The 20,797-nt window shown below is 44.3% G+C and overlaps 1 protein-coding gene across 7 annotated transcripts in view; it reads right to left on the bottom strand.

Moving 5' to 3' along the window:
* The window catches only part of LOC147012121 (uncharacterized), a 297,678-nt gene that overhangs the window by 252,826 nt on the left and 24,055 nt on the right, over positions 1 to 20,797 (bottom strand). For 2 of the 7 annotated variants that reach the window (XM_085858437.1, XM_085858436.1), the window contains exons 7-9: positions 12,428 to 12,547; positions 12,171 to 12,258; positions 2,174 to 2,811 (exon numbers count right to left, since the gene is read on the bottom strand). The exons of the other annotated variants lie outside the window; for them this stretch is intronic. In XM_085858437.1, the coding sequence (XP_085714563.1) occupies positions 2,174 to 2,811; positions 12,171 to 12,258; positions 12,428 to 12,547 (846 nt within the window). The remainder of the gene's footprint in view (positions 1 to 2,173; positions 2,812 to 12,170; positions 12,259 to 12,427; positions 12,548 to 20,797) is intronic. 7 annotated transcript variants of the gene reach the window in all.

Below are 20,797 nucleotides of genomic sequence, written 5' to 3'. Positions count from 1 at the left end.
ACCATTCAGATGACAGTAATCGATGTTTCTATCATGTAATCAATAAATGTTGTTGGCAAAACATTTTTTTTCTTAAAAACATGTTTAGGATGATATGTGTTGACAAAAATCAGCTGATAATGCCACAAAAATGTAATTGATTTTGTCACAAGATCTGATTTTTTCAAATCAACTTAGCACAAAAACCTGACCTGATGGAGAGAAACGGATGCCATTTCCTGATTCAGCAGTGCCAGAATACCCTAATTCACTTGTAGAAATCTAGACAACATTCAGAAAGTAAAAAATTGTTGACCAGTGCAATAAGTCATGATAATAATAAAAAAAGTTAATAATAACAGATCTCTTTTCAGCAGATCATACGACGATATCCAGTTGCAGGGGAGTTATGCAGATGTATTCTAGGAAGAGTAGCTTCTCTGCCAAGTCTGCCAAACCCCTCCAGTCTGCATCCCTGGAGAGATGTGAAGATGTAATCTGCACCAATTTTCTCCTACATGAGGGTGCCTCACCTTGTCTGATTAATTTTATCATGGGGATACAGATCCTGGTCTCCAATTGTCATTATGCACATTGATGATCGTTTTGAAAGCCTCTGCAATGATTTGCAAAACACGATTGTGCCTCCACATGTAGTGGCCTTGTTTAAGACTAATAGGGAACTCTGTCACAATATGTGCCGTTATTGCCCTCTCATGACATAATGCACAAAGGTCCATCTCACTGAACCCCCACCTCTTTAGATGGGCTGGAGAGCCTACCGTGTCATAAGTCGCACCAATAACAAATTGCATCATTTTTGCACTGGTATTGAGAAGTAATCTCCATGACATTTTCCTCCATTTTACTCTGCAACTCGTCAATGTACCTTGTACTCCGGTCTGCACTACCTTTATAAACGGCTCCTCATCATGCTCCTTTAGCGTAAACCTACTTACCGCTGTCCTTAACTCTTTCCGTAACAAAATAGAGACCGGCTTTGTAATTACATCATCTCCGATTCCTAGCCTGCCCACTCACCATATCCTCGATGTGAAGTCTACTCCTCGCTAGATCTACTGCTTCGTCTGCCTTCTACTTCCGACCACATCTCACGGATCGTGGTTTAATTGCTGTGACCACACCATCTGTGCTCTGTCAAAGTTGCATGAATGCATTGACCCCTATCTTTTTCATGACTGAGGTAAGTCCTTCTTGAGGAAGTCGTAGCTTCGATTGGTGGCAGAACAGGGCAACTTTTTGTAAGGGTGGAGCTCACACCCATCCAATTTGTGGAGACTCTTTGCAACCATAGTCTCCATCCGCTCCACATGAGAAAGGGGCACGTAATATATCACGAGTTGCAACTGAAGCTTTGGCACGATGACATGGCGGTAAACCCAGCACTTCATGACGCCGCTCAAAACAGACTTATCTAACTTCCAAAGGCAATGCTGCAGTAGCTCTTCCATGTCCTCACGAGCTTGCTTGTCATTCAAATCTCCATTAATGACTCTCCCCAAATATTTCACCGGTTTGTTTTGAACACCGGGAATTTGCTGACCATGTTCCTCCAATATCACTTTGCCCCTCTTCATTACAAGCGATTTTGATTTGGCAGGCTTTATTCTCATATTACTCCAGTTCATGAAGTCATTCACCTCAATCACAAGTAGCTGGGCATCTGATTCATACGCTGTCCAGATAGTAATATCATCCATATAGTCCATGAACACAGAAATTCGTTTATCATGTTTCCTGGGATCGTACTGTTTGACTTGAGCACATCCACCCTACCAAAGAGTTTCTCCTTTTTGTGCAACTGAGCTTTGTCTGATAATGTGCATGTTATTGGAAGCAGCACATGGCCATCATTGCTTTCGCTTTTGCATCCAATTGAAAAGCTTATTCCGAGGAAAGCTCCAAGCAAACAATGCAATCCCGTGAATAAAATATAATGGTACACAAGTGTCAAACTGTTCATCTGGCCAAAATACACCAGAAACCTTTTTACCTGAAATTTTGGTTCATGCAATCCACCAGATCTACTTATCCCTTCTTAACCATTGTGAACATGACATCAACTGCACTGATCACTGAGAGCACAAAACAAAGCCCTGTTCCACCATAAACGTCACTTTATAAAGTCAAACAACAACCGCTTGTACTAGGTTGTGCTTCTCGTGTAACTTACCTTGGCGGCCTGCTCGTTCTGAAGCCTTATTCTTTCATTGCGCTTTTGCTCATCCCATTCCATCCGCTGTTCCTCCAATAATATTTCTTGAAACTGCAATGAATTCTGCTGCTTTTGCAGCTCAGTCCACAGATCCTGTTGCCTTGCAGCTTCTTTCCTCAATTTTTCTTCCACCATTTCCAAATCCTTTATCACCTTCTGTGCCCAATTTTCCTGCTCTTGTTCTCGTGCCTCCTGCCTTCCATTTATCTTTACCAACTTTTGTTTAACACATTTCATGTGTTCCCGCATTTGCTGTTCCTTCCTTTCCATCATCTCTTCTCGGCATATTAATTTCTGCCATTCTTCCTCAATCATCTCCCCAATCTTGGTTTCCAACTCCCTTTGAGTCTGCTGTCGCTTCAGATTTTGATCTACCCAACTTTCCATCTCTCTTTCTCGACACTCAAGATCCTGCTGCCATTTCTCCAACATACATTCTCTCTCCTCTTTCAACATCCTTTTGTCACACTCCAGATGGATCCATCGTTGCTCAAGTAGAATTTCCTCTGCCGGCTTTTCTTTCTGTTTTCTCTCAAGAGCACACTCCCACATGTGCTCTTCCGTTTTTCGATCTGCTTCCAATGCCAGATCTGAACCTGTCCAAAAAACAAACAATAAAAATATGCAACCAAACCCACCCTATACAAGAACAATACACAATGCATTTGGTAACCATAACTTTAACAAACAATTGATGTGATTAGATAAATTACAAGTGTTCTGGTTTTTCTTTATCTTATAAAAAGTTCAGATCAACAACCAATGTAGTTAAAATATAACATTAAATCTGAGGATAAATGGATTCAACATTGAATTGCCATGAGTAAAAATTGAAGAAAAATGAACAATTATTTATTTTAGTGTCGAGTAGCTGCCAGAAGATAACACCAACTACACAATGCAATATATAAAAACACCAACTCGAACAATCTCCTTGCAAGGCAAGGCTGAGGTTGGATGTTTAAAACACCGAGTGGTCTTGATTCGGTACTGTCCAGGCATCATAACCAGGTGTGAAGTACCCGCAAAAGGGAAAGAGCGGCAAGGCGTCACATGATGTGAGGATGCCACACAAATGGCAAAAATGCACGATGCCTGCTCAGTACTGCATAACGATCACTTATTGTAATGTTGGCCTAGAGGTTTGTATTGATAGGCAGCTATGCTTTTTTTTTTTGGTCTTTTCAGCATGTTGTCCCTGTAGGTGATAACACACTCAATGATGCAACACCCCACTGTGTATCACAGTCTGACCAGGAATCAGGTCCACAACAACAAAAAAAACTCAGAAAAGTACATAATCTCTGAGATGCCATGCTCAACAGTAGACACACTTCAAAATGTACGAGGGTCAGTAATAAAGAAATTAAGTTATGCCTCTTGTTTTATTTCCCACTAAACATGATTACAATCACAACAAGAAGAGCACTACGCAAAGCACATACCTCCGCCAAGCTGATTTGTTTACATTTTGTATCCCGCTGTTAAGCTGGATCTGGATTTGGTTCTGAACCAAGATTTGATTTGACTTGTTCTTGTCACCTAACCAACTCATTCACCAAGTTTCATCCGAATCCGTCCATAACATCTTGAGATATCGTGCTATATTATATTTTAGCCCAATCACTCAATGACAAAGAATCACTTTAAAAATCCTCGGATCTGGATCCGGATTCGGATATTCACCAAAATCGAATCCGTTCTTCCATGTTGCATACCCAACCTGCCCACCAAGTTTCGTCTGAATCCGTCCCCAACTTTTTGAGACATCCTGCTAGATGTCGTTTTTGGCTCCATCTTTCAATGGTGAAAAATAACTTTCAAAAAATTCTCGGATCCAGATCCAGATCCGGATCATCGCTGAAATCTAATCATTTCGTCCTTGTTATATACTCTCCACTAAATTTTTTTTAAATGTTTAACACTAAATGCCACTAAACGTTTAACAGAGCTCACATCAATCATATCGCCAAAAAAAATATTCTTTAAAAACCAATGGATGGATATCCACTGGAGGAACCTTTTAGGCAGGAAGAAATTTAAAAACTCTTCTCTGCTGTGTATGCCCATCTCGCAGGGCAGCCATTTTGAAAGCGTGGTGTGATGTTGTCACAGAACCTGGTGTTGGTGCAGTGGTTAGGGCAGTGGCTTGGGACCCAAAAGGTCCTGAGTTCAAGCCCCGTTGGGACACTGAATTTATATATATATATATATATATATATATATATATATATATATATATATATATATATATATATATATATATATATATATATATATATATATATATATATACACCAAGTCGAAAACACCAGGGGGTTGATTCAGCCTGCCATCCTTCCGAGGTCGGCGAAATGAGTACGAGTTGTACTGGGCCCGGTGTATGCCCCGGTTAGAATAGGTGTACCATATCCCTGTGTGTCGTAAGAGGCGACCAGGGTTGCGTCAGGAAGGGCATCCGGCGTAAAAACCTATATGTATGTGAGGATCGTGCAGGATATGTATGAGGACAGTGTGACAGCGGTGAGGTGTGCGGTAGGAATGACGGACCGGTTTAAGGTAAAAGTGGGATTGCACCAAGGATCGACTCTGAGCCCTTTCCTGTTTGCAATGGTGATGGACACGTTGACGGACGAGATCAGACTGGAGTCCCCATGGACTATGATGTTCGCGGATGACATCTTGATCTGTAGGGAGAGTAGGGAGCAGGCTGAGGCGAGCCTCGAGAGGTGGAGGTACGCACTGGAGAGAAGGGGAATGATAGTCAGTCGGAGTAAGATGGAGTACATGTGCGTAAATGAGAGGGAGGGTGGTGGTATGGTGCGGTTGCAAGGAGTTGAGGTGGGGAAGGTGGATGGGTTTAAATACTTGGGATCAACTGTCCAAAGTAACGGAGAGTGTGGGAGAGAAGTGAAAAAGAGAGTGCAGGCAGGATGGAGTGGGTGGAGAAGAGTTACAGGAGTGATTTGTGACAGAAGGGTAGCAGCAAGAGTGAAGGGAAAAGTATATAAGACGGTAGTGAGACCAGCTATGTTGTATGGTTTGGAGGCGGTGGCACTAACAAAAAGACAGTAAGCGGAGCTGGAGGTGGCAGAGTTAAAGATGCTGCGATTCTCGTTGGGAGTGACTAGGATGGACAGGATAAGGAATGAGTATATTAGAGGGACAGCACAGGTAGGACAGTTTGGAGAAAAAGTGAGAGAGGCGAGATTGAGATGGTTTGGACATGTGCTCAGGAGGGAAGCAGAGTATATCGGGAGAAGGATGTTGAAGATGGAGCCGCCAGGCAGGAGGAGAAGAGGAAGGCCAAAGAAGAGGTTCATGGATACGGTGAGGGCGGACATGCGGGTGGTTGGAGTGTCAATGGAAGATGTGGAGGATAGAGCGAAATGGAGATGGTTGATCCGCTGTGGCGACCCCTAACGGGAGCGAGCCGAAAGAAGAAGAAGAAGAAGAAGAAGAAGAAGAAGAAGAAGAAGAAGAAGAAGAAGAAGAAGAAGAAGAAGAGGTGTGATGTTGTCACATGACCGATCACAGTGCCGCTAAACTTAAAATATGCGGGAAACACAAACCTTTCATTGTGATCTCTTGAAGCTTTCTTATGACACTTTGGTTTTGAATTGAAAAGTAAGAGGCATCACTTTTGTACCGACCGTCATGTTTAACACATTTATAATTTACTTTTCAGCCAACTGCCATGAGGGGAGTTGAATTTACTACGCAGCAAGAAAAAAATAAATAGGATGACTGGACCTGTCGCTTATCTGGGCCCTGGCCTAATGTCACCCAAATTTGGTAGCATTTTGACTGGTGGGTCTGGAGAGGAAGATTTTTGAAGGAATTTATGTGATCGTTCCAAAAGTTGACCAAGTCAGCCACATTTACACACTTCTGGTCACGTGATCGGCAAGACCTCTGAAATTTAACATCCCTACCCTGGCCAAATGTTGGAACCCAAATTTGGTAGCATTCTGACTGGTGGGTCTGGAGAGGAAGATTTTTGAAGGAATTTATGTGATCGTTCCAAAAGTTGACCAAGTCAGCCACATTTACACACTTCTGGTCACGTGATCCGCAAGACCTCTGAAATTTAACATCCCTACCCTGGCCAAATGTTGGAACCCAAATTTGGTAGCATTCTGACTGGTTGGTCTGGAGAAGATAAATGAAGAAATTTACTAAGTCGGCCATTTTGACTAACTTCAAGTCACTGGACCAGAATGAGCTTTGCAATCCCCGTTATCCCTCAGCAGCGGAACGTTGCTACCAAATTTCAGCCGGATTGGCCCAGAGGTTTGGCCAGAGAAGTTGAAATAGGAGACAGACAGACGGGCAATGCACGATGAAAAAAATCTGATCTGGAATTCCAAATAAGCTAACCATGCTGAGAAAACAAGAGACAGTTTATAATCGGAAGACAGGCAGTCAAAATGGTAATACAGCACTGTTTTTTTTTTGTTTTTTTTTGTATATCTTGTCAAGGCTCATGTGAGAGCCAACACACAACGCACAGCAAGGGAGGCATAAGACAAGAGGGGAGGGAGTGGGAGGGACAAAACAGTGGGGAACAGAGACATTAGGAGATCTGTGGAAGGGGGAGCGATGGGACGGGGAACATGGGGAATAGAAGATGGACATTACAGGGACTTTCAGGAAGGAAAGCAGGGAATTTGAAGGAGGTGGGCTTGGTGGATTATCGGTGGTAGAAAAGATCGAGGATTTGGATGGAGGATAAATGGATGTTTATAATCCTGAAGATGTTTATAATGGATCTAAAAAATGATAAGAGGTGGTGGTGAACAGTTGTTTTGAAGGCCTGGAGGGAAGAATGGGAATGAATAGAGTGAGGGAGTTTATTCCAAAGGCGGGAAAAAAGAGGAATGAAAGAGTGAAGGTGATTCGTGATTTTGGTAGTTTTACCAGAAGGGGGTTGTTGGCGGACCTTGAGCGCCCTGTGGAAATGTGGTGGGGACAAATCGCAGAGAGAGCGGGGGGGGGGGGGCGAGACTGGAGAGGAGACGGTAGAAGACAGAAAGACCACCGACCAACCTGCGGTGATTGAGTGAAAGGCCCAAAGACTCAGCCTCATTGCGGGAGATGCCAATGATCCGAAATGCCTTGGTTTCTACAGCATGAAACCGAGAAAGGTGGAAGCAGGAGCACCAGCCCAGAGGGGAGAGCAGTACTCCATCAGGCTGCGGACAAAAGCTTTGTAAGTGGTCAGGAGTTCAGGTGGGCCGAGGAAGGACTTTGCACGATGGAGGATTCCCAGTCAGCGACTGGCTTTGGAGGCGAGGTTTGAAATGTGGCTTTCCCAGGAAAGGTCATGGCAGATAGTGAGACCCAGAAGCTTGAAAGAAAGGACTTCTTCCAGAGGATTGTTGAGAAAGTGGATTTTCTAAAATCCACATTTCTAAAAATTCTAAAAAAGGTTTTCTAAACAGTCCTTTCGAAGAGACATAGTGAAAGTGTAAGATTTGTCCAGATTGAAAGACATGTTCCACGTGTTGGACCAGTTTGTGATTTTATCCAGATCTGCAGTGAGCGAAGAAGCTGCTGCTTGCCGGTCTGAGGGATGACCGATGGTACGGCAGAGGGTGGAGTCATCAGCAAAGAGATATAGAGGATTTTCCAGAGAGTCGGAGAGATCATTGATGAAAACCAGAAAAAAGAACAGGGCCCAGAACGCTACCTTGAGGAACTCCAGCCTGGACAGGAAGAAGGGATGAAAGAACTCCATTTCGGGCCACACGTTGACTGCGACAGGAGAGGAAGTCTGCGAGCCATGAGTGGAGATGGTCTTGGATACCATCGGAAGAGAGTTTGGTGAGCAGGGCAGGGTTCCAGACCATGTCAAAAGCACTTGATATGTCCAGGGATAAAGCTTGGATTTCCTGTCTGGCATTGAGGATCTCCATCCATTGTTGGGAGAGCAGGAGCAGCATATCCAGGGTAGAGTGACCTGGTCTGAAACCAAATTGATGATCGAAAATCAAGCCATTGGAGAAGAGGAAGGATTTAAAATCTGAAGCGATGATGGATTCTATAACCTTGCAGATGATTGGGAGAAGGCTGATTGGTCTGGAGTTGCAGGGATCTGTTTTTGCACATTTTTATGCAGGCAGTGATGTTTGCTGATTTCCAATCAGATGGAAGATGACCTTGAGCAAATGAGAGGGTGAATAGAACAGAGGGAGGGTGAGCAAGAGCAGAAGAGCAAGGTTATAGGACACGTGGGCTGATGCCGTCTGGACCGGTTGCAGAATTTGAGTCGAGGTTTGACAGCAAGCTCTCCACCTTGTCAGGAGAAAAGAACACAGAGTCCAGGGCAGTTGGGTGCGACTGGGTAAAGTGGGTGGAGAAAGTGATGGGTTTTGGACACAAGATTTAGCTGCAAACACCAAGTTTAGGAATTCAGCTTTTTCACGTGCGGTATCAGCAGTGCGGCCATTTGAGGTAAGGGAGGGGATGGAGGGGGAACATACACCAGAAACAGATTTGATTAGATGCCACTAGGATTTTGAGGAGGGAGAGAGGTTTGAGAGTACAGACTTAAGATTAGGAAGATGTTGTTTTCTGGCTCTCCTGAGGATAGATTCACACTTGTTCCGAGCTTTATGGAAGGAACTGAGATTGCCCTCAGTTGGGTTTGCTTTCCATGAGGCAAAGGCAAGTTGTTTCAGGACAGCTGCCTCACCACAAGCTTCAGTGAACCAAGGGCGGGAGGAAGGGTTGGACAACTGAAGACGAGAGGGGATAAATCTGTGCATGAGGGAGAGCAAGTTTCTTTGAAAGAATTCCCAGGATGAGTTGATGTTGGAGAAAGTAGCGATAGGAGACCAGTCTATAAGTTTGATGGCTGCTTCGAGACCCTGCCAGTCGGCTTGAGTGAAATGCCAGACTCGACGGCGGTGAGGTGGTTCTCTGATAATAGCCAGAGAGATGTCCACTTTGACAAGGATGTGGTCAGAAGAACCGATTGGAGCGGAGGAAGAGCAGCAGATATTGTCAGGGAAATTTGTCAAAATCAGATCCAGAAGAGATGGAGTACCATTGGTTGAGATCCAGGTCGGGAAGTTGACCGATTGAGTCAGTCCCAATGAGTCGCAGAAAGCTTTTGCTGAGGTGCCATGACAGGTGAGAGAGGTACCCACACATACAACTGGCATGATGAAAATTGAAGTCGCCACATATGAGGAAGAGAGAGTTTGGATGAGAAGATAGAAGTTGGTCCATGTTTTCGGATAGTGAGGTGTAGATGGAGTCATCACTGTGAGGTGGATGGTACAGTACACATATAAACATGAGGTGGGAGTTGAGGGGAAGCCATAGCCAGAGGTATTCCTGGGGGTGTGGGGGAGTGAGGGCAGTGCATGGAGAGTGAGGAATAGAGTCTTTGATGAAGAGAGCAACTCCTCCACCAGGACGAGGCTCATGTCTGTCATACAGTTGTTGGGGAGATGGCAAAAATGTATCCAAGTCAGAGATATTTGACAAAGGGGACAAAGAAAAATATTCGCCATGGTGAGGAAGGAAGAAAAGTAAGGGGGTGATCGAGGAGGGATGTAAATTGTCCAGAAGCAGTATGAAAGTATCATAAGGCCAAAAAAAAAAAAATGTTGCATTGGCGTAACCCGCCCGACCCTAAAAATTCCGCCGACCCTACGTTTTTTTTTTTGTTTTTTTGCTATCAAAAAATTTTGCCGACCCTATTTTATTGCTATTTTTGTTGTTTTGCTATCGTTTTCAAGTATCTTGTTGATTGCGATCGCGATCGCAAAAACCCGGAAGTGTTTTGGACAGAACCCGCCAACAAAAAGGGTGGTACTCGAGCCGGGGGAGATTTTGGGAGGGATTTATTAGGAAAAAAAAATAATAATAAAAAAAAGATCCCGACCGACCTACCCTATTTTTCAGTGACCCGTTACGCAAATGCAACATTTTTTTTTTGGCCTAACTCCGAGATGTGAGCTCTCCCAACCAAAACAATACAGGTTATCGCGAGGAAAAAAAATGGATTATCACATACATCAGATAAGATAAATGTTTTGTTTTGCATCGCAATGTTCGATGCGACAATGACCAAAGAGCATGAGAAGCTAATGAGGATGAAGTGAGAATCTTTTTAGTTGGAAGGCCAAATGATAAAATTGGGAGTGATCAAACAGGTGAAAAGCAAAGTCAGCGGAGGAAGGAGAATTGGTGACACATGAGAGAGTGAAAGATTCCATGCAGGACACAAACGATGCAGACCAAGAAAAGAGGAAGATGTGAGAGCAAGCAGGATGGTGAGAGATGAGAGGAAGACAAGAAAATTAAATGTGAACAGGGAGTTGGGAAGAAGGACAGACTATTTCCATGTGTTTCAAGCAGAATGTTTGGTTCTGACAAAATGAACTCAGCATAATTTTGATGACAAACTGAATCATTGCTCTTCAAGTGAGCAATTTATGGCTGAAAGGATGGCCTAGAGGTATGCACCCTCACCCCTAAGCTGCCTAGCCTGGGTTTGAATCCCGACCCAACTATATAAACTGTCATCCCGGTGTTTCAAAGGCAGGGTGATGCATCAATGGGTGTGCCATCCCTCAGATGAACGTTATGTGGGAATCCCGTCTGCCAGGTTTTGTTGGTGGACGTTAAAGGTCCGACAGAGTCCTTTGTGAAAAGTATCTATTGCCGGCACCATGAACAAATTACAAATTCCTACCCTAACCAGCAGAGGGCATTGCATCAGTGGCACAGCCGCACCCTCAGGCAATGATTCTATACCGCAGCATTCCACTGCATAAGAATGAAGAAAGCGAGCAAATTGACAGCCTCTTAAATTAATGCCTTTGCTTTTACCGTTTTTCCTTGCTGAAACCATGTTTTTTATCCAGATACATGGAGTGAGTGAGAGAGAGAGAGAGAGAGAGAGAGAGAGAGAGAGAGAGAGAGAGAGAGAGAGAGAGAGAGAGAGAGAGAGAGAGAGAGAGAGAGAGAGAGAGAGAGAGAGAGAGAGAGAGAGAGAGAGAGAGAGAGAGAGAGAGAGAGAGAGAGAGAGAGAGAGAGAGAGAGAGAGAGAGAGAGAGAGAGAGAGAGAGAGAGAGAGAGAGAGAGAGAGAGAGAGAGAGAGAGAGAGAGAGAGAGAGAGAGAGAGAGAGAGAGAGAGAGAGAGAGAGAGAGAGAGAGAGAGATGCAAATGGAAATAAAACTAAAAATATAACAAGAATGGCATTTGGAAGAGAGCATACCTCCGCTACGTAATGACTAATCCAAGACAACATATCGGGACCATTACATTTTTTAAATATCATGCTATATATCGTTTTTGGCCCTTTCTCTCAATGGTGAAGAATTACTTTTAAAATTAAATACTTCTCCTATAGAAATCCGGATTCAGATCTTCACCAAAATTAAATCAATTAATCCTGGTCACACACCCAACCAGCCCAGCAAGTTTCATCCAAATCTGTCCACAACTTTTAAATACATCACGTCATATATTAGTTTATACCTATCTCCCAATGGTGAAGAATAACTTAAAAAATTCCAGAAGTCGGATCCGGATCAGGATCTTCACCAAAATCGAAACAGTTCGTCCTTGTCACACACCCAATATCTCCACCAAATTTCATCTAAATCTGTCCACAACTTTTTAAGATATCATGTCATATATTAGTTTAGCCCTGTCTCCCAATGGTGAAGAATCACTTAAGAAACTCAAGAAGTCGGATCTGGATCCAGATCTTCACCAACATCGAATCAGTTCGTCCTTTTCACACACCCAACCTCTCCACCAAATTTCATCTAAATCTGTCCACAACTTTTTGAGATATCCTGCACACAGACAGACAAACAAACAAACAAACAAACAGATAAACAGACAGAAAGGGGTGAAAACATAACCTCCTTCACCTTCAGTGGCGGAAGTAAAAATAAGTGTTTGTCCAAAGAAAGAAGGCATTCATACTTTTTTCTTGTGGAGGGATGCTTGTTTCTTCATTATCAGGATGCAATGCTGTCTCACTCTTGTTCATCCACTGACTATTTATTATATCCTGCGAGACAAATCACTGAAAATTAAATGCACCAAAACTTCACATCACTCCTTTATTATTCTTCACAATTTATGTTCTCATTGCAAATATGATTTACAGAAATTGTTATGGATATGAGAAGTCAAGATTTTGGATGAAAAGGAAATGGTGAAATAACATTGAAACTCACACTCATTGCAAATCTTTCATTTGGGTCAATATTCAGCATCATTAAGAGCAGATTCTTGCAGGTCAACGACAATGTTGGAGGAGGATTGTAGCCTTTTACGCAGATGTTCTTCAGGAGATCCTGGGATAGAAAAATTATTAATAAGACAAAAGCAATGAGAACATTAAGTCAGCTTCTGTTTCATATCTCGAGGAAATATTACAAATCTTGAAATTTGTACAGAGTATTGAAGTCCTTTACATTTTCCCGACTTAGTGGTGTCATGGTTAGAGCATCCGCTCCGAGTCTGGGAGGTTGGCTCTTAATGATGACGTCATAAAACGAATATGACGTCATTGTGATGTATCAAGTTTGCGATAAATTATCTGTGCTAATGCCCGGCTTGATTCTCGCAAACAAAATTCAAACAGCTTCCCTAGTTTCGGAGATAATGGTATTGGTGATTTCCATGAGTGGTGATATGACGTCAACTTTTTTTCTCGGAGGAATTTCCAAAATCAGAGATCGTTACTGCCTGCGCATGGGCTTTCTGCATATACATGGCAAGTTTCACGAAGATCCGATGAAAACTCTGGGTTGTGAAACAAAAAATGTCAAAAAATAGGAATGACGTCATAAAAATTGATATGACGTCATAGTGATGTATCATATGTATGGTAATTCATCTCTGCTAATGCCTTGTTCGATTCCCACAAACAGGATTCAAAAAGCTTGCCTCATTTTGGTGATAATTTTTTACGCGATTTCCATGAGCGGAGATATTTTGACATCATAACTTTTTTCTAGGAGGAATTTTCAAAATCGGAGATTGTTATTGTCTGCGCAGGTTATTTTTACATATATATGCCAAGTTTCAGGAAGTTTCGATGAAAATTGTAGGCTGTGAAACAAAAAAGTCCACAAGAAGAAGATGAAGAACAACAACATGAGTAAGACTTGGAGATCCTCCACGAGGATGTAAAAATGGGATGTGCTGCTTCCTTACTTGACTTTCAGGATTTAAAAAGGATGAGAGTACAGAGAATCCTCAGAGATTGGCTTCCTTCGGTAGGAGGAAATTCCTCCTTCGGAAATGCTGGGCTGATTGCATTGAGAAAGGCGGTGCCATAGTTGTGGCATTGTTGGTACACAGAGTTCCTCGGGGAGAGACGGCAATTCCTGCAAGCTTCGTGGCGGTGTTTGTCTGGGCTCACAGTCCTGTGTTGTGTCGGTTGGTGACTGCAATTTTCATTGTATTGATTGTGACAGCTTCTGAAATGATTACATTTAACATCATAGTAATTTTTTCTGCAAGACACAGCTCAACGTCTTGACGGCGAAGTCATGACGTTCAGCTTAGGTTGGAGAGCATCTTTCACAAGACGATATATATATATATATATATATATATATATATATATATATATATATATATATATATATATATATATAATCTCTAAACATGTCGAGTGTGACGAGCACTCCCCCAATTTCCATTGGACAAAGTCCTGCACCAAAGCGTCACCTCCAACCCAGAGGCCTCGCGACTCTGTCAAACAGACAAATATTACATGGTCAACATCAGTTAAACATCAAGCGGAGCCGCCTATCTGGTTTTCGGGCATGTTTGCCTTCATCAAGACAACAGACCTATAAATATTGAACCAATGATGACCACATTCGTTGTTTATGAAAAATAGAAAAGATCGTGGTTTTGAACGTGGGGAGATAAGAGATGGTGGTAAACAGCTGTTTTGAAGAGATGGATGGATGAATGGGGTTGAATAGAGTGTGGGAGTTTGTTCCAAAGGTGGGAGAAAAGAGGAATGAAAGAGACGTTAGATGCGACAATGTGTTTTCCAAATTACTGAGCCAAATTTTTTTTCCACCAGTCATACACAGGTGTTTATAAAGAACTTGACGACACGTGAACTTGTAGGGCTCCCGTTGTGACAGTGGTTGATGAAAAAAAATCATTTCAAGAAAAAAACAAGATAGCTCCAGCAAACTATACCGCTGAGGTTGTTTGCAATGATCAAATTCTCCCAAAGAGTACTTGACCGAATCGGAAATTGATTTTTTAATAATTGTTTTCATTGCCCGATTTGAACGAAACTTGATACTGCACAACACAGGCGAATGTTGAGTCAGGTGGCCCTAAACTTATTGCGCTATCATGTACCGTTTTGGCTGTATTTCAGGAACATACATACATACATTCATACAAGATGAGAGTTTCAGTAATATATAGATAGATAATGTTTGTGATCATATCCTTGAAATGTCTGTATAAATGCAACATTGTTTTTCAGTGAAAGCTACTCAAGTTTTCTGGGTTGTGTACAGTACAGACTGCAGTCGGTAATCACACCGACTCCAACCTGTAGATTCCCCAAAAAATTGCCGATATCGGCCAAGAACGTGTGTGTGTGTGTGTGTGTGTGTGTGTGTGTGTGTGTGTGTGTGTGTGTGTGTGTGTGTGTGTGTGTGTGTGCGCGCGCGTGCGCGTGCGTGTCTGTGACCGCAGACATAACACATTCTCTCAACTAACTCCTACATCGCCACCCCTCTCTCTCGTTGTCCCATCCTTGCTCTTCTCCCTCCCAATACAGTGCAGCACCCTCCTCCCACACCTCTCTCACTCTCCCCTCTCCCCCCTTTTTTTCTCTCTTTCTCTCTGGACATATCCAGATGGTGGTTGTGTCTCAACAGTATTTATCTCCATACGTATCTGGACAGTGGTTATGTCCAGGTGGTATTTGTCTCAGGACGCGTCAGGGCGGTGTTTGTCTCCAGACGCAAATTTGTGTCCATACATGTCCGGATGGGAATTTCCCTCCGGACATGTCCGAGCAGTGTTTATCTCCAGATAGCTTGGCTCCGGAAGCATGCGGGCGGGATTTTTAGAATGACCAGTGGAAAATGTATTTCAGATATTATTTCCATCTTCACTGTTATTCTGTGCAGAATCATTTTTATGAGACAGTATGAATCGTAATAAATGCTCCATCGTACGTCTGACTTCCCTTCCTCTCACCTCTCGCTGCCTTCCCTTCCATCACTCCTCCTCATTCTCCCTCCTTCTTCCTCTCTGCCTCTTCCTCTCCCCCTCTTCCCTCCCTCTTCCCCCCTCCACCCTCTCTCCCCTCCACCCTCCCTCTTTCCCCCCCACCCCTCCCCCTCTCCACTTCGTATTCCCGTCAGCGAAGCAACGGGTGGTATTTGCAAGTATCATATATATATATATATATATATATATATATATATATATATATATATATATATATATATATATATATATATATATATATATATATATATATATATATATATACAGTAGACTAGGCATAAGTCGGCAGCATGTAACTCGTCACTTTGCCTAAGTCGGCAGCGTCAAAAAGTCCCGAATTTAAGTCATGTTAAGTGCCTATGAATAAAGGGTCATTCCTCTGTAAGTCGTCATCTCTAAGCTGTGAAACGTGTGTCCTTTAAAGATGTCGATGACGCGCTCATCATCTGGTTTCGGCAAATGTCGGCTCAGCCAAATATTCGGTTGGACGGTGAAATGTTGCTGCTGAAGGCACGTAAATTCGCTGCGGACCTTGGGCATGATGATGCCGAGACCTTGCCGATGCACTGGATAGACAGATTCAAGGTGAGGTGGGAATCGGCAAGGTCAAGAAGTGCGGCGAATCAGGCAGCGTGGATTCGGCAGTGGTGCACCACTGGAAGGATGGCAAATTGAAAGACATCTTGGAAAGGTATCAGCCTCGGGACGTGTACAATGCCGATGAGACTGGGCTTTTCTGGCAGATGCTGCCAGAAAAGTCTCTGGGGTTCGTTGGTCAATCCCATCATGGTGATAAGCAGGCAAAGTTGTTGTCTTACAGTTGTTCATTATCTTTACTTTTGATAAACTGATTCATGAATTCCATCTTTGCTTGATCACTTTCCAACTCACCAATGAACCCCCACCTATGCCCCGAGGATTGTGTTTTCCTTTTGGTACAATAGCCGGCTCTCACACATACGTGTCCAGGCCACGCACGACTTCATCCTTCACCCCACAGTCATCATGAATGTTCGCATACGCGTAAGTCCTCATATTTCTAAGTCGTCACTTTTTTTCTCGGTCCCGATGGTGACAACTTATGCCTCGTCTTCTGTATATACATGAATATATATATATATATATATATATATATATATATATATATATATATATATATATATATATATATATATATATATATATATATATATATCCCCAGTCGCATGTGGGGGACTCGAGGCTTGTGGCGGAGTTCAGGTGGCGAATAATCGGGGTCCACGGAGAGGGGGGGTCAGGGTCACTCTGTCCTACCTTGTCGAGGGCCAGCAGAGACATGTTCGCTGCCTCGATGGCCCTCTGCTCAACCCTCGTGACAGCAAAAACCCTTCGTACAACAACATAGACCTCCTATGACCACTCATAGTAATCGCCCCTAGTAACCACCCCTCGTAACAGCAAAATCCCTTCAGAACCTCTCATGGAACCCACCAACAACGCCTCAAAGTCTCTGGAATTTATGGACCTCCCTCAGTGGGGAGGGGCCTTGGTCATCACACCTTGCTGTTCGCCTCTAATTGGCCAGGATCCTACGGGCACAGTCTTCCTGGGCAGGGTTTCGGCCATGTGAGGAGAAAGCTGCCCCTCCCCTCCACGCGTGTTTGAGGAAGGTGGATGGTGTGAAAGCCACCATTGCGTGTGGAATGTTCGTGGAAGCCAAGGACTGGGACCACGAGGCCCCCCTCTCGGCAAGTCAAGGTACGAGCAGCCAACGGTGGTGATGGAGCGTGATGGGCAGGTGGTGAGATGTAATAACCTAACCATTAAAAAAAACATCACAACGCACATATTGAACTCTCCCACTAGTCAAAAGGAAGGGACCTGTCACACGTACTTACTAGCATAACTAACTTTGGGACCTGAATGTTGAGTGCGCATGGTTTCCAGATTCGTAACTATATATATATATATATATATATATATATATATATATATATATATATATATATATATATATATATATATATATATATATATATATATATATATATATATATATTTTGTTACGGCTGTGGAAATTCGTATTACACCAGAAAGAGTCCTCAGGTGAGATATATCGGTAAGTTCATGTGTAGTTAGCCCAAACCCGTTGTATAGAGGGAATATGTGATTCATCCAGACTGTGACGCTTTGAGTTAGCCATTTTTTCTTTCTCTATTGCTATTTTCGACCATTAATCCCCCAACAACTCAAACACCACTACCTTCGCCTCTTTACCTCCACAACTCCATCCCGCACACATCACTTCATCAGCATTCTCAAACGACGCCCGCCAACAACCAAACTCCCACCACCTCCGCCTTTCCACCACACGTCATGCCATGGGCTGTGAATGCGTTCCTTTCGCTTCAAAAAGCGGATCAGGAATGCTTCACGCCCCCTTTTTTCCCGACCAATGGCTGAACAGAGGGTGGCGTGGCCCCGCCTCCAATCGCGTTTTGATCCAAATATTTGCATATAGGCTCCTCCTGAGGCCTATAAAGATGCGAGTGCAAGGCGACTCGCGCGAAGTTGCAAGGAGTTGGAGAGGAGTTGCAGAGGAGTTGGAGGGGAGTTGCAGGGAATTGGAGTTCGCGCGGTTTGGTTGCAGGCAGCTGGTCGAGTTCAAGTTCAAGTCAAGGGAAGACGGCGGTCGCGGTGTGGGGGTCGCTCGTCTCGTCGCGGGGTCCAAGCCAGCCAGCCATACCCCTCTCCCTGAGCTTCAGCGATTTCCCCCCTCCCATCCGCGCTGAGATAATGCCGGGGGGGGGCGTTCCTCCCCCACCCTAAACGTGGTGCCAACAAAGCCGCTCACGCGGAGCATGACGGAGAGGAATCGCCGACCATGCCAGGGGCATGGAGTCGGGGCGCAGCTGCGCGAACATTGCGGCTTGCCCGCCATCGCGTCACGAGGACGCGGGTAAAACCTTCCCGGTCTCGTGGACCTGGCCGATCCTCCAGGATCCACGTACATTTGGTCCACCGACCTGTCTGCCTCCTTGCCTGTGAGGGTGGCTTTCTTTCTTTCGGGTTGAATGCATGCTGTGGCGCCGTGTCCAATAAGTAGAACTGCCTAAGTGTCTGTGCCTGTACATTGCCCCCTTTTATTCGGGTGTAACTCTTTCCCTTGCATTTGCTTTTGTTGCATGATTGTATGACTGTAAAATACGTGCTTCCGTGTGTGTGAAATAAATGTGCTTACTTGTTGAACTGTTTTCCCGCTTTGCTTCGTCTCCTTCCTTTTCTTGAATCTCCATCTTGCATCACGTAAGGGATTGATAGTGGGTTTAAAACGCCCGGTAATTAATCGGAACCGTCAAGGCCGACGATAACGCCGCTCAGCTATCCCTGTAATACGGAACGAACCGCTTAAGTGGTTCGTGTCCGGAGTCGCCATGTGGCGTGGTACGATCGCCTGGTGGGACCACTCGCGCAGGTACTTAGGTAAGTCGAATTTGGCGAGCAACCCTATCCTGCGCGGGTGGGCAATTGGCACTATCGTGGTGAGGTTAAACCCCCACCCTTGACTGGCTCCGGGTGGTAGTTCCCGGAGGGTCACGACTGAATTGTCCGTCCGGTGGGCAAGGCGGCCGCTTTTGGCTACACGTGGTCGATTGCACGCCGGTGGGCGCGAATTCGCTATATATATATATATATATATATATATATATATATATATATATATATATATATATAGATATATATATATATATATATATATATATATATATTTACACACACACATATATTGTTTCGGATCTGGAAACCATATGCATTCAAGCATACAGATGTCCCAAGAGTCAGTTATTCCGTTAAGTACATGCGAGACAGGTCCCTTCCTTTTGTCTAGTGGGAGAATCAAAGGTGTGCGTTGCGATGTCCTTTTAGGTGGGTTATTACGTCCAACGAACCATCCAACAAACCATCTAAGACCACCCAACAAACAAACCGACAACACCACTGAACAAGCGCTTCACTCGACTAACCAGCGACTCACTGTCCGAGGCAGAATCTCTGGCAGTTCCTTCTCGGCCTCCACAAACTTTGTAACTTCTTTCTTGTGAGTCCACACGCGTGGGGTGGGCGGGCCTCGCCGGTGCCTGGCCAAGGCCCCGCCCAAGAAAGGGCGTACCCATGGGAGCCCCATCCAATCAGGGCGGATGGTGACGTCTGTTTCACCAAGCCCCTGCCCCATTTGGGGAGGTCCATAAAAAGACAACACCATCCTCAGTGCAAGAAGAGTTTTGGGGAGAGGAGTCTCGAGAGTTCTGAGAGGATTCGATCATTGGTTCTGAGCAAGTCTCTTGGAGGAGGAACAAGAGTTCTTTTGGAGTCGCAAGTTGGTTGGTGTGTGCTCTACATTTTGCTTGCGTTCATGGAGTTTTCCTGGATCCCGTCCGTGATCCTGATCTCCGCCCTGGGACTCCAACTGCCCCGCAAGGTTTCCTCCACAGGCACGAGCCCCACGCGTGTGACTGTGGGCCGAGCCGCACGGCTAATAGCTGGTGCCGCACCGTGGAGCACTTCCTCCCTTCAACATGCAGGTATCCACGTGAACTGTGACCCCCAGCTCGTCTCTCCCTCTCTGGCTGCGGGGATCTTTCAATAAATCGTCTGAGTGTGCGTCTGAGTGTTTGGGCCCGTCTTATAAGTAGAATTGTTAAGTGTTTTCCATCATTGTAAATTCTTGCTTGGATATCTGCGATAAGTCTTGCCGTGTCTTTTTTATTTGTGAATAAAACAATTGTAGAAATGGTCCCAGTTCGTTTCCGTCCTTTCTTGCATTGGTCCAGCATGGTTCGGATCTGATTTTTAGCCGGGTTTTTATACCCGATAATCCGTTCATCCTCGCCGGCACGGCTTTGGCAGTTCCACTCGACTGCACCCGAACCGGAGTTGGTAGTCGGTAGTTGGAACTCTACCGCAGTCGGTAGAGTGACTCGGTTCGAACAAGACGTGCCGAGAGCGTGGTTCCCCGGGAGTCGAAATCGCGTAGTTAATTAGGTAAATTGGTTCTAGACAAAAAGACTACGCTATGCGGTTGAGATATTGGCGTCCACGGTCGGTTCAGTGATTCGCCGGCTCGTGGAGTTATCCGAGAGCGACGGCCTACAATTCCGGGGAGTCTGGTGAGACGACGTAACTTTCCCCATCGAGTGGTCGTTCTCGCCACTGACCCCGGCCCAGAACAATATATATATATATATATATATATATATATATATATATATATATATATATATATATATATATATATATATATATATATATATATATATTGATACGAATCTCCGCCCACCGGC

Source organism: Eptatretus burgeri, chromosome 15 (assembly GCF_056783735.1).
Source record: "Eptatretus burgeri isolate ZD-2024b chromosome 15, Ebu_testis_v1, whole genome shotgun sequence".
NCBI classification, from domain to species: domain Eukaryota; kingdom Metazoa; phylum Chordata; class Myxini; order Myxiniformes; family Myxinidae; genus Eptatretus; species Eptatretus burgeri.
The sequence above is the reverse complement of the archived record's forward strand: the minus strand, read 5'-3'. Positions and strand labels throughout refer to the sequence as shown.